At 32.1% G+C, this 13,985-nt stretch overlaps 1 protein-coding gene across 2 annotated transcripts in view; it reads right to left on the bottom strand.

Moving 5' to 3' along the window:
* The window catches only part of efna2b (ephrin-A2b), a 210,332-nt gene extending 198,350 nt beyond the window's left edge, over positions 1–11,982 (bottom strand). The window contains exons 1-2 of one of the 2 annotated variants that reach the window (XM_073916575.1): positions 11,202–11,982; positions 3,114–3,306 (exon numbers count right to left, since the gene is read on the bottom strand). Coding sequence is in view for 1 of the 2 variants with exons in the window: in XM_068224303.2 (XP_068080404.1) it covers positions 11,202–11,344 (143 nt within the window). In the remaining variant the exon portion in view is untranslated. The remainder of the gene's footprint in view (positions 1–3,113; positions 3,307–11,201) is intronic. The other variant, XM_068224303.2, reaches the window with a different exon arrangement.
* Between the last annotated feature and the right edge of the window lie 2,003 nt (positions 11,983–13,985).

Genomic DNA, 13,985 nt, shown 5'->3' with positions numbered 1-13,985 from the left:
GTTTAGTCTTAGAGCCTACTTGACCTCCATTTAAAATGTACACCCCATATCAATTCATATTTCCATCATGCGCAAACTGTTACATTTAATCACTATGAAAAAACAAGTAAGTAAGTAAGTATGTAAGTACGTAAGTAACTTACTTACTAAAAACAATGAATTTCAGCTTGCCCTTATAAATGCCCTTTACCTGTCAAACACATATGCACAGTCTGTCAATCAGATTTTTGACAACGGTTATTCAGAAGAAATAATACGCTCTATATTTTAATAATCATAAAGAACCACTGCAATATTTATCCGGTACTGTTAAATTTTTCATCAATGCATTTCAATTAATACATTCAAATAACACAATAATACATTTCCTTTTTTTCTTATTCTGCCCCTATGAAATATAGCCAAGGAATTTTACCATAAGCCTTTGTCACACAGAAAATAATTTCTTTGAAAATGTTAATCAGAACATCAAGTGAACAGAGAACGGGGCTGAGAACCTGTCACATAGCATTTCAAATGCATTTCAAATATGCAATGGTAAACACGTCAATCCTGTTTAAACTCACAATATAACCAAAGGTAATCTTCCCATATCAGCAGGTTCATTTACAGCACTAAAGATGGAGGCTTTCAATGCTCTTTTGTGACACTATTTTCAGCAAACATCTAAACTGAACAGACTGATTTACTAAATCCACTATATAAGATAAAAATAAAACTGAAATGTGACAGTCAACTGAAATACACTTGGTAGAATATAAATAAATTAATTTAAATTATTTGTTTTATATACATTTATTTAACATATTTTATATTTATTTATTTATTTTTTTTTTTCTGCCTGTCAAAGTAATCTAGAGAAAGATATTTCTGGGGCTGTTTCGGGTCTATGCAATGCCGCGTGCACACAGCTCAATTAGCATACCCATCATACTTCATACACCATAAACAATACCTTTCTACAATTAACTATCTACTTTTTAATAAACAAGAACACTAATTAATCGTTAAACATAAAGGTGTTAAGTTTATAATATTTTTACAATGTTTTACATAGCATTACATACACAGTTAGTAGAGTATGTGGCAGATGTCGAGTGGGGCATAAAAGTAAAACATTTCTACTCGATTATAATTAATGAACAATTGTTTTATTTATTTATATTTTTTTGCTCTCATAATTCACTGACAAGTTTTGTACAGTAAATGTGCTCACAAATTACAAGTGAGAGATTTTTGAACGAAGGGTGCAATACTTGATTTTAAAATAATTGAAGGAAACATACTACACAAACCACAACTATCTATGATTATTTATTGAACATCAACGTTGAACAACGGAAATGAAAGTGCACATTGCCTAAATAACTTGCACTTTTAGAAACAAAATACATTTTTTTCAGTGTTTTTCATATTAAAAGTAGAAAATAAGCATTTTCTCTTCTAAATAAAATAACTCTTCGATACCCTGATAAATATTTTAAACAGTGCATTTCTTGCATATTCTGTAAACAAAAACTTTGTTATGTAAATAATAATTTTAATGAAATAGAAATAGTCTCAGGGCATGTACGGTGCAGTTTACAATTATCGTCAATGAAGTGCAAATTACGGCTCAAGAATGAGTTCATCGTCTTACATGACCAGAGATCAAATGTGGGTGCAAAAGGGCCATAGACATATAAATCAGCCACATACTAACAGAGTGGGACACATGACTACACATGCGGTAGGGAAAGTAATTGAAAAAATTGTCCAGGAAAAATTTGATCGATTATAGGTTCTAAATGTCGATTTTAATTACTTTTCGATTAATCACCCAGCCATATTGTTAACTAATTTTTAACTTGCAATTTATTACTCCATTTTTGATTGGCAAAATATATACTGTATATATGGCAGAAATGGTAATCAAAACAACAGTACATGTATAGCAACATCAAAATCGGCTAAGATAAAAGTTCTTTTTAACCTAAAGCCAAAACTTTAATGGTCAGAAAATCTACTCAAAAAAGGAGTAAAACTGTAACAGCTAATTACAGTTTATGACTAAAAGCTGCATTTGAAATTATTCTATTACACAACCACCACACCTTTTCTGTACAAAACAAAATAATGCGCAACAAATAATCACTATCATATACAGTAGTGTTAGAATAAAATCTCTGTAGAAATGTCTTTATTCTGACTTGTTCTGTAATAAAAAAAACAATCTTATGTTACTCTGACAAAAAAAAAAAAAAAAAAATATATATATATATATATATATATATATATATATATATATATATATATATATATATATATATATATATATATATATATATATATTTAGAAAATGATTTGTGTTAAAAAAATGTGACAATGTGATATGTACATACTCATATATCACTGTAATTTCTGAACATTATTTATTTTGACATTAACCCTTTAACCTTTTTCAACACATCCCACAATTTCTAAAATATCAACCTCTACCAAATTGTTGATATGTCAGTTTATAGTAAAAGTACTGTAATTAATACATATACTATGAAAAATATTCAAATGTAAAGTGTAAAAACAATTTATTTAAAAACATAAACAAAATAAAACATTTTTAATACTAAATCAACTTTTTTTTTTTTTTTTAAATATGCCATAAAATATTTCAGGTTCTCATTTAACAAGGTTTTTTTTTTTTTTTTTTTAATAAAATCAAAATCAAGTGTAGTAGTCCAATAGGATTATGTTTGTTTGATTGTTTTGATTGTTTATTTAAAACAGTCTTTCTTTAAATTACAAATTAACTAAATTAGTTATTATTTAAAAGGCAGTTAAAGGGTTAACTTATTATGCATGTTATGCTTTACATACAGTATATACATATATTGTGCTCATAACCATATAATTAACATCTTACTTTTGATGGAAATAATAACTGCACCTACCCAAGGAAATGCTGACCAGGATATGTGATAAGCACAGCTACAGCATACCTGAGCCTGCTGATATTTGTTACACCGCACAGTTTGCAGTGCATGAACCGCAAGCATGAGATGCAACTATGCATTTAAAACTGTACCACTAACCCTGGCAGTGGCTGTGCATCAGGTATTTAGGCTATAATTTACCTTTATGAACACGCTCCAAACTCAATCCCTGCTCTGCCGACACTTTCCTGCATAATAGGCCTTTTCTCTGGTTCTGCGAGAATGACAGGTTTGACGGATCTGCAGTTCAAGAGAGGAAACTCCCAGATGACTAAGGAGGCGATGTTCCACTTGTCACAAGCTTTCCTATTCCTCCTCTGTATTGTTGAGTTATCTGAAGGTCAGGGAAATGTTTGAGAAGCTCCTCCCTCAAATTTGAAGGCAACAACATGTATTCAGTAGGTAATTTTGAAGTAAAACAAAAAACTGGTAAATCAACTAAAAACATCAGCACTTATTAATGGGAGATGCAGGCTAAAAAAAACTAATCAATATGTTTTTCAGATCAAATAAAATTTTATTCAGCATCAGAAATGTAATTCTCTTAATTAATCTTAACTAATAACTTAATTTAATTTCTCATTATTAATTTTTTTGTTAAACTGTCCTCCCTGAAATGATTTTACTGTGCATGAAATATAAATTATGTGAAAGTTAATTTCATATAAAAAAATCTTTAAGAAGCATCAAATCTTTCACAATGATTGTAAATATTTCAATGAGGCTTTGGTATACCTCAGCAAAAAAGTATTTATTAAAAGTAATTATTTTTAAACAAAACTTTAAAGTACATGAAATTATTGCAGCATATGTTTTTCTATAAATTTTTACAGTGATGAGCATAACTGCAGTAATTTTACTAGTGCAAAAAAAAAAGATTAAAATTATTAATTAAGTCATTCATTTTCATTCAGCTTAGTCCCTATATTCATCAGGGGTCGCCACAGCGGAATGAACCACCAACTTATCCAGGATCTGTTTTACACAGTCCTTCCTGCTGCAACCCAGTTCTGGAAAACATCCATACACACTAATTCACACATTTACTACATCCAATTTAGCTTATTCAATTCACCTATAGCCTACCGCATGTCTTTGGACTGTGAGGGAAACCAGAGTTCCTGGAGAAAACCCACACCATTACGGGGAGAACATGCAAACTCCACACAGAAATGCCAACTGGCCCAGTTGGGACTCGAACCAGCGACATTCTTGCTGGGAGGTGACCGTGCTAACCACTGAGCCACCGCGTCACCAGATTAAAAATATTTTTAAAATATATACATCTGTTAAAAAGACACGGTACAGTACAAAAAAAACTATTATCTCAAGACTCAACCCCACTGCTTTCTGCAAACATCTGACAACATATCCTCTCAACAAAAAAAAAAAAAAACACACTTAAATGCTTACAATGATCTTATACTTCAGAAAGATTACGAAATGGAAAAATTCAAAAGAATATATAAGTATATTTGTTGTATAATACTTTCAGAACAATCTAAATAATGACACCTGAAAACGTACTTCCTTTTAGCTGATTTGAGAATAATAATAACTTAAAAGTATTGTGAATTTAATTTTGTTCCACATGGTACTGTTTTATAATAAGTCTTACTGGTACTGTTTAATGCTAATAGCACTACTTTAATTGTACTTTATAGCAATTATGTGTAACAGCAATAGTTTAAAAACATAATAAAACCTCTTGTACAAAAGGTCTTTGAACAAACTATTACCACATATTATGACTAAGACAAAAAAATGTCCTCACTTTCTAAGCAAAGAGCAGAGTGTATTTTCGAATAAAACTCACATGAGGAACGAAATTATGAATTTGTGGATGGACATAATGAGCCGCCAATATGTGCGTCGACAGAACTAAATTAGTTCAAGCTTAAGTAAGGCAAAAATTAATTAATTCATTCATTCATTCATTCATTCATTCATTCATTTATTCATTTATTTTCTTTTTGGCTTAGTTTCTTTTTTTTAAACTGGCGTCGCCACAGCGTAATGAACTGCTAACTTTTTCAGCATTTGTTTTATGCAGCGGATGCCCTTTCAGCTGCAACCCATCTCTGCAAAACATCCGTACACATTGATTCATACTCATACACTACGGACAATTTAGCCTACCCATTTCACCTGTACTGCATGTCTTTGGACTGGGGGAAGCCAGAGCAGCCAGAGGAAACTGACATGAATGCATGAAGAACATGCAAACTCCACAAAAAATTGCAACAGACCCAGTAGAGGGCTCGAACTAGCAACCTTCTTGCTGTGAGGCGACAGCACTACCTACTGCGCCACTGCATCGCATTAATACATTGCAAAAATTTGCCCAAATATAAAATCAATGTGAGTAACAGTATTATTTATATTATATATTATTCATTATATTATTTTTTATTTTATTTATAATATAAGCATTTATTATTAAATTATATTATATTATATTATATTATATTATATTATATTATATTATATTATATTATATTATATTATATTATATTTATTCCGAAGCTTACTCAGTTCATATCCACAATAGTAGAAAGATAAAAGTTTGGAGATGATGAGAGCATCACATTTTAAAACAAGCTCATCCGATGTTGGGCTTTATGGCACGGTGTGTTTCATAAATACTGTAGAATAAATGAGAAAGGCCTTGGTCCTGAGAGAGACAAAAGTTCCAAGCTATCTTGACCCAGAACCCAAAAGCACATGGATAAAACCACAAAAACACAACATGTGAACCTATGCCTCCTCAAATTTGATATATAAACCGAACCGAACTTGCAATGCAACTTTGAAATGATACATATTCTCTTCTTTTTTGGGTAACATCCACCCATGAACGCGCACCTACCTCAAATCAAGTTTGAGCTGCCTGTGTGCACGTGACTGTCAATGTGCTACATAAATGTGGGTCAGGCATTAAAATTTATGAGTAATACAGAAGGCACGGTGACGTTGTGATTGGGGCTGTTGCTGGGTATAAAAAAAACAGACAAGAATAAAACACCACACAAAAAAGTGAGGACACAAGGGTGATAAGGTGTCCTGTAAGGTCCTGGAAATGAATTCTGGTTTGTGTCTGCCACAAAAAAAAAAAAAACAATGATTGCATGAACACTAAGTATAGCGTAGCCAGCACAAAAGCATTTAGGTTGTTGCTTTCTTAAAAAAATATTATAAAAATAATCCATAAGCTCGGGTGATTTAAAATTTTCTAAAGCAGATAAAAAAAAAAAAATTGAATTAAAAAATGCAAGATAATTAAGTCACTGTTTAAAAACATTTATTAGTCTTTTTCAAGAAATCTGGTGTAAACAAGTAAACCATTCAAACCACTCAAGACTAAACTATTTAGCTTTAAACACAAGCAAACATGCATTCATAAATGTCAACCTTGAATATTGCTTTAATGATGATGCGGGAGAGAGTTATATTACTTGTGCAATTAAAATCAATGAAAAACACAACTCTTCATGTTATTCAGTGACTTAAGTTTTATTCTAACCTGTGGTATTTTACTTTGATTGCAAATGAAAAAAAGAAACACAGATTAAGCCCGTTCTGACACATTTTATTTAACTTTGAACCTAGACTACTACTTAAAAAATTATGAACTGATTAATTCATTTTAAAGGAATCGGTTTAAATATATGTTGTTGTTTTTTTGTCACAACTACTATCATTTTTAATTTTATATTAGAGCCTTGCAAGACTTCTTGCTATTTGTACCAATTCTTGCTATTAACTAGTGCCGTATTACCTGCCTACGGTATTGGATGTTTATTAGTATTTATAAAGTAAACAATTAGATTGTATTCTACATCGCTAATTCTACTCGATATCTAAACCTGACTGCTACCTTAATAACTATTAATAAGCAGTGAAGTATAAGTCTATAGAGGTTAAAAGTCATAATCAATAGTATATTAATAGCGAGAATTGTACCTTAAAATAAAAGTGTGACCTAGAGCTTTTTGATGGAATTTGTTGCAGTGATCCCATGCATTTAGCATAATGAACCCTTTCTTTTACTGATAGATAATCATTAGCAGATGAATCTGAAGTCTAGCCGTAAACAGCACTAACAGAATGAAAGCATTACAAGCGCTGACCTATAGACCTCAGTAACTGAATTTCTCCCTACAGTTCCCCAACAGAGGTAACCCATAATCTTGTATGGAAAGCCCCAGTGAGGCTGTATGACTCAACACACACGTCTTAAAAGATGCACTGTTGTTTTAGCAAGTGGACACAGCTGACCACCATTCCCAGTGTAATATGATTTCCAAACTAACGAATTCACTGCGCCCAGAGCGCTGTCAGTTTAAGTGCTCTCCCTCACTGTAGTTAGTGCGCATTAATGGACGAGGGTCACTGGAAAAAAAACAATGATTATATTTATACAGTTTAATGGATGAGTAAATTTGATTAAACCGCTGAACAAAATGACGATCTCAGGTTAAAGTTGCAATAATTCACGAGATGGACAGCAATTAGGTTGTTTGAATGGCTTTTCTCTTAAAGTGTTTTCCTACAAAAAGGCAAAATTGTTCCCTCAACTCTCGGGATGGAAGGTCACAATAGCTGAAGAACTCTGTCATGCATTGTGAAATTTGAGATATTTTATTCTGGATGAACGTAGATTGTAAATTTCCAGCCGCTCATTGCCTGAAATAAATTTTAAACACAAACAAAGTGAATGCACGAAAAAGTAATGTAAGCTTGCAGAATCCTAAGCGTTGCTTAAAAAAAGGAAAATCAAATAATGTGAGGCACAATAAACTGGGTGCAAATTTAGCATGACATAGATCAATTAAAAAGTAATAAAATAGATACAATTTATTCATCACCATATTTTCTTGCATAACCATGACTGTTTTTTGCACGAACAAATTCAAAATTATATTCAATTACTTCATTATACAATGAAGACGATCCTTTGTTATAACAATAATTTGTCACTAAAATTAAATATTAAAGTACATTCAGCAGACAGCTTTTCTAACCACAATATTTCAACAAAAAATGTTAAAATGTTTTATAAATAAATCATAATTGTCAAAAATATTATATACTATAAACATCCTGCTCCAGACCTAAAAATTTACATCTGAAAAAAAAAAAAAAATGAGGGGACGGAGGGTGTATTGGGGGGAGGGGGGATTCCTGGTTAATTCTCATCATTCAACTGAATTAACCCCATACTCCATTTTTTGTTTTCAGCTTCACCATATTCCAGAGGCAAGTGTGAGAGTTCACAAAATGGCGGACTAATCCACAAACTGGGGCAGGACATGGTGCAATGCCACCTACAGGAGCTGAACACTGACACAAGTATCCAAGGTCAGGTCATTAATTTAAAGCATTATTTTCACAAAAGAGGTTAATGACCCCACAAGAATAAAATCCATGTGGATTCAGATTTCAGACCACCTTCAAATCTGGGTCTTGCCCTCATACAGGAATCCTCTGACACCAAGCATCTTTCATAACCTTGAAGAGCCAATTACACTGTCAAAAAATAGCGTAAAACAAAACCATAAAAAGTAAGAAATGTACCACGCTAAAATAAAATAAATAATAAATAAAATAACTATTATCATAACATAGACATATTTATAGAAAGCCGTTCAAAAAGCAACGCAAAAAAAACTTGATTCTTGAAAAAAGCTATTCATTGCATATTTTTCGAGAACAAGAAAAAAATGATATTAAGAATGTATATTAATTAATCAACAACAATAATAGTAATAATAATAATAATAATAATAATAATAATAATAATAAGTAACTAAAAGTAACTACCAATCGGTGTTGGTTAAATGGATAAAATTACAATATGGCAATATTTGTTAAATGGCTTAAAATTAAATGTAATGCAAGCATTCATGGTAACTCTCTATTCTCTCGTTTTGAAAGCTAAATTCTTGACCTCTTTCATTCTGAAAATGTCCGAAAGTGCTGCATGACGGTGTATCTCATGTGAAAACTCACTTTTCAGCCAAACTGCTTTTTACCTCACCATAAGGCCGCAAGGGTTAAATTGGCACCTCTGGATTTAATTAATTTAGAACAGAAATGTATTTCATTGTGTTTATTTATATTCTGATTGGGGAGATTTAGAAAAGTGATTTCAGACTCTCACTCCAAATTGAGCCACATAACAGGCTCAAACTCTCAAGGCCTGATTTCAACCACAGAAGACGGAATCGCTTCCCTTTATGGTGGTGTGCTGTAAAACCACAAATCTCAGTGAAACCCACAAACTCTAATTTGAGATTTTCATAGAGCAAAAATGCACATATGCCCATTTATGACAATCTTAACCTTGATATTTTTCATAGATCTATGGGCAGAGTGGTGAAATCAATAGCATGGATTAGGAAACTCTGAAGCCTAATAATAGAATTCGCACATTCACAGGGGGAAGACCCATCTCAGTTTAGCAGTTTTTTTTTTCCCTGGCATACAGCAGACATAGAGGTGGAATAACGGAGAGCATATTATCTAGACACTGCAGTAATCAGTGTTGTAAATACTGTACATGGAATATGAGATATGCTGTTTCCTTTTTGATATAGGGGTCTAAAATGTTTCTAGAATAGCTAAGAATATTATATTACTTAAATTATTCTCTATAATAAATGTAATGCTTAAAACAAAAGCCATATAATTTTATTTGCAAACTACCATTCACATTATAAAGAATGAATCTACTTGAAGCACATTTCTTGGGGGAAAGAAAATAATAAATAATAAAAAATAAACATTTATAAACTCAAGAGGAAAGACTCTCGAGCATTTTAAGCATTTTAAGATAGACAGGGGGAATTAAGTTAGTTAAGATTTTCTCCTCTAAATCTTTGATAACTTCCCTTCAAAAATGGGTCCATATAGTGTCCTTAAAATAGAAAAAAGCAACAAACTTCAAACTCAAAGCTCAAAAAATCTTTTTAAATTCTGCATAAAACTATTTATGTGAACAAATATGTGTATACTTTTGCATAATTACTCATATTGGATAAAACTGTGGCATGTATTATAAAAGTTTGACTGCGTGGTTACACAAAGCTACATCCTCTGCCAAAAACGGCCTCTGAGAGCGGTCTGATGAAGGGTGTTCAGAGAGGGGGGCTTCATCATAGACTATTTAAACCATATGGTGATATGAAACAAAAGGTCTACAGTACTGTACCCACCTACAGAAACTCCATAGAGATACCAAAACAAATCTTCAAAAGCTGACAGAATATCAGACCATGCTCTTTTGTAGAAAATTTTGGTTATCAATCTAACAATGAAACACCACAAAATAAAGCACAGAATACAGCCCTCAGTAACTCGTAGCAGACACTTTGTGTCAAACAGTAAGCATGCAATAAATGAGGCTATAAACTTACAATGTGCTCATAGAGAGGCTGACTTTGTGAGAAGCCCAATAAGTACTTTCACATGGAACACACAAGATGTTAAAATAGCGCCTAGTTGAGTCATTTGAGTGTGTATTTCATGGTTTAAAGTAAATCTGCATTTGAAGCAGTCAAATTGAAGACTTTCAGTGTCTCTTAATGTTTTGAACTAATTTAAATGTGTTCTTGTAACTTAAACAAAAATGCATGTTCTATATTATAAAATGTGTCCTTGAATGAAGATATGGGCCTGACCTGATCAACCTTCAAGCTGATTTTAGAATAAAATATGTTATTTTATTTGAAATTTGTTATTTATTTATTTTAAAACAATTAAAGTTGGACATTAGTTTACCATTTACTATATATTTTGTATATATATTTTTTTATTTTACTTGTTTTTGTGTTTTCTAAAATACTGTGAATGTAATTCAAAATTTTAAACACTTAAGTACTATTTAAAATGAAGTCAATTAAATAAAAAAACAATTCAATTATAATATATTTTAATCTATTAAAAAATGGAATAACGTTTTTTTTCTTTATAAAAATATTTTCTCTTGAAAGAATATTTGAGGAATTGTTGTTTTCTGTCTTCTAAATAAATAAATAAATAAATAAATAAATAAATAAATAAAGATATGTTATAATACATTTAAACCGTCAAAAGCAAATGCTAAAAGGGACAGTGAAACTCGACTTAAGTGTAGTTTTGGAAAAACTCGGTTAAGACCTAGCTGCCAGCCATAACTTTGCGATAGCTTCTCACACAGTAGTTATACGCTTAGGTAGTGGTTCTTACCTGGAATTGGTGCTATTCCAGTAAACAGCATATCGGTCTGAAATGATCTTACTGTCATCAGCACACACTGTGATCCAAAATAAGAGGACGGCCACGAGAAGTGTCAACTCCATCTGTTTAGCTATAGTAAAGTTCTTGTCCATAATATCAGCGCAAACGGGAATGATATACAAGTTCAGTTGGTAATTTGCTTTTTAAGAACGACCATGTGTGGGAGCGTTTATTGAAAAGCATCACATTCTTCTGCAAAAAAAAATATACAAGCAGTCAAAATTCACTGATAGAACTTCTCACGGTGGATCCATCTAGCATCTCGACTTCCATAGCTTGAGATGTTTCCATGACAATCGACGAAAGAGAGCTGCATGTTAAACTGTAACATCGCTTACTTCTCGCGTCCATTATTTCTTCCCGTGGCTTTCAAAAACTTTTCTTAGACTCGTAAAAAGTGACCAAAGAGTTACCACCCATTCATGCGAAGATGTACGCGCTAAAATCCTTCTTCTCCACACTTGCGCGTGGTCCTTTTTTCTGAAGCCACTTGAAGAGAGTCGGTATTCTATATTACCAGTCAATAAAAGAGGAAAAAGGTCTGCCACACTTCTGTGTAGAACTGCCGTATGAAAGTTATCTTGGTTGCGGGTTCATTACGTGCTCTCCGACGCGATGCTGAACCAACACACGGTGCATCACGCGCAAAGTTGACGGTGTGGCGCTTTGAACGTCTCTTCTGCACGTAAACAACTTGCTGCTTCTCACAGACCGTCGCTTTCATAAGTGTGAAATGTCATTTTCTCCTTTTGCAACCTAAAGACAAGCATCTCTTTCTCTCTTTCACGCACTCTCTCTCTCTCTCTCTCTCTCTCTCTCTCTCTCTCTCTCTCTCTCAGCAGATGTCTCAGCCTCTTCGCCTGTCTGTCCTCGACTGCGGGGCGGAGCTGCTTGGAAGAGGGACTGCCTAGACCCACACACTGAAACTTTGGATATATTGGCCATTAGGAAGGTCATTAAATGAAATTAAACTTAATTACAACTCGCATTAGATAACAAATGATAATTGCATCGCTGTGTAGGTGTTTGACATTTTAAACTTTCGTTGTTTCTATAGGCTATTGAGCACAAGGTCTACTGATTAAACTGTTTGCAAATGAAATATGCCAGCTGTACTTACCAAAACTTTAGCTATTACAAGTATTACGTTGTGACTTTTGTGACCCTGGCCTGGACCACAAAACCTGATATTCTTGTGGGAACGCCATGTGATTCAAACTTAATGGTTTTTATTTTATGCCAAAATATTTATAATATTAAGTAGTGATCATTTTCCATGCTGACATTTTGTTAATTTTAAGTATATATATATATATATATATATATATATATATATATATATATATATATATATATATATATATATATATATATATATATATATATATATATATACACAAACATTTTTGTTTAGTAAAATGCATTGCTAAGAAGTTAGACTGAACAACTTTAAGTGTGATTCGCAATGTTTCTTTTTTTAAACCCTTAGATTTTTTAAAATAGCTACATCTTGGCTAAATATTGACCTATAACAAACTATACATTAATACTTATCTATAAAATTCAATCCCCAAAAATATGACTGATGGGTTTTTGTGGTCCATAATCCCAAATAGGGCCTATATTTTACAGTTGTTCAGTCATTAAATGTTAACATTAACTTTTAATTGAATGTTTTAAATTAATTTTGATTTCTAAATTGAAATCTAATTCTTTGTAAATATTATTTGAAAGTATATTGAATTTGAGCTGAAGAAATGTTTGTGTCAGTTTGTATAAAAAGTAGTGGAAAATAAAAATGACATACTGTATGTGAACTGATTCACTACATGCTGAAAATAATCACCATAAGTTCTCACTCAGTTGTGAGCATTGTCACTGCTGACGAGATTGAGGCAATGGTTCATAAATCATCATCTGTTTGAGTCACTGGAGAATTCATACATCTTCTGAATCAAGAAAGCATCACTGATTATATAGATAAAAAATCTTTTCTTTGTGCAATATCTCTTGAATATGCAATATTAACCAACAATTTCAGAGTTTGTACAGACAAATAATGTCATTGTCATTGACTGTAGCCCTATGTTCAATACTAAAAATATTTGCAATTACATCATTATAGGATATTGATTTATTTAGATTTTTGGTTTACTTATTTGATTAGTCTACATTCATACATGCTTACATCCAAATAGCAGGCCTATGTCATGGAATTTATGTCATTAACATCATTCATGCAAGTGTGTTTTTTTATTATTCTAAATTTGTATATCGAAATTGAGTTGATTTCTTGAACTTGATCACTATCACAAGATTTGAGTAAGGTCCAGTGTGTATGGTGCTTTGCACAACGGCATAGCACAAACTGCATAGGCCCCGCAAGAGTGAAGGCGGGGCCTCTCACTGCATAATCAAAACAGCGAGTTCGATGTCATATGGTCTTCTATAGTTTATTACATGTTGACATTTTATGTGACATTTATATTTTATAAATATAAATACAATAAATTCATGCTTTTTTATTTTTTATTTTTTACATTTATAGTACCCATAAAAAGCTTGTGAAAAAAACAAATAAGCAGTTCAGCTTTGAAAATGTCCTTTAAGCATTTTTCTGCATCTAAAATGTTTGAAATGCCCATCTGAAATGCATGATGGCTTTCAGTGCTGAGAATAGCAAGTTTGGAAAGCCTGACCTGGCTCACTGTGGTCAGATGACTTGATTACACA

The sequence above is a fragment of the Danio rerio genome, chromosome 11 (assembly GCF_049306965.1).
Source record: "Danio rerio strain Tuebingen ecotype United States chromosome 11, GRCz12tu, whole genome shotgun sequence".
NCBI lineage: Eukaryota > Metazoa > Chordata > Actinopteri > Cypriniformes > Danionidae > Danio > Danio rerio.
Note: the sequence above shows the minus strand (reverse complement) of the source record. Positions and strands in the feature narration are given on the sequence as shown.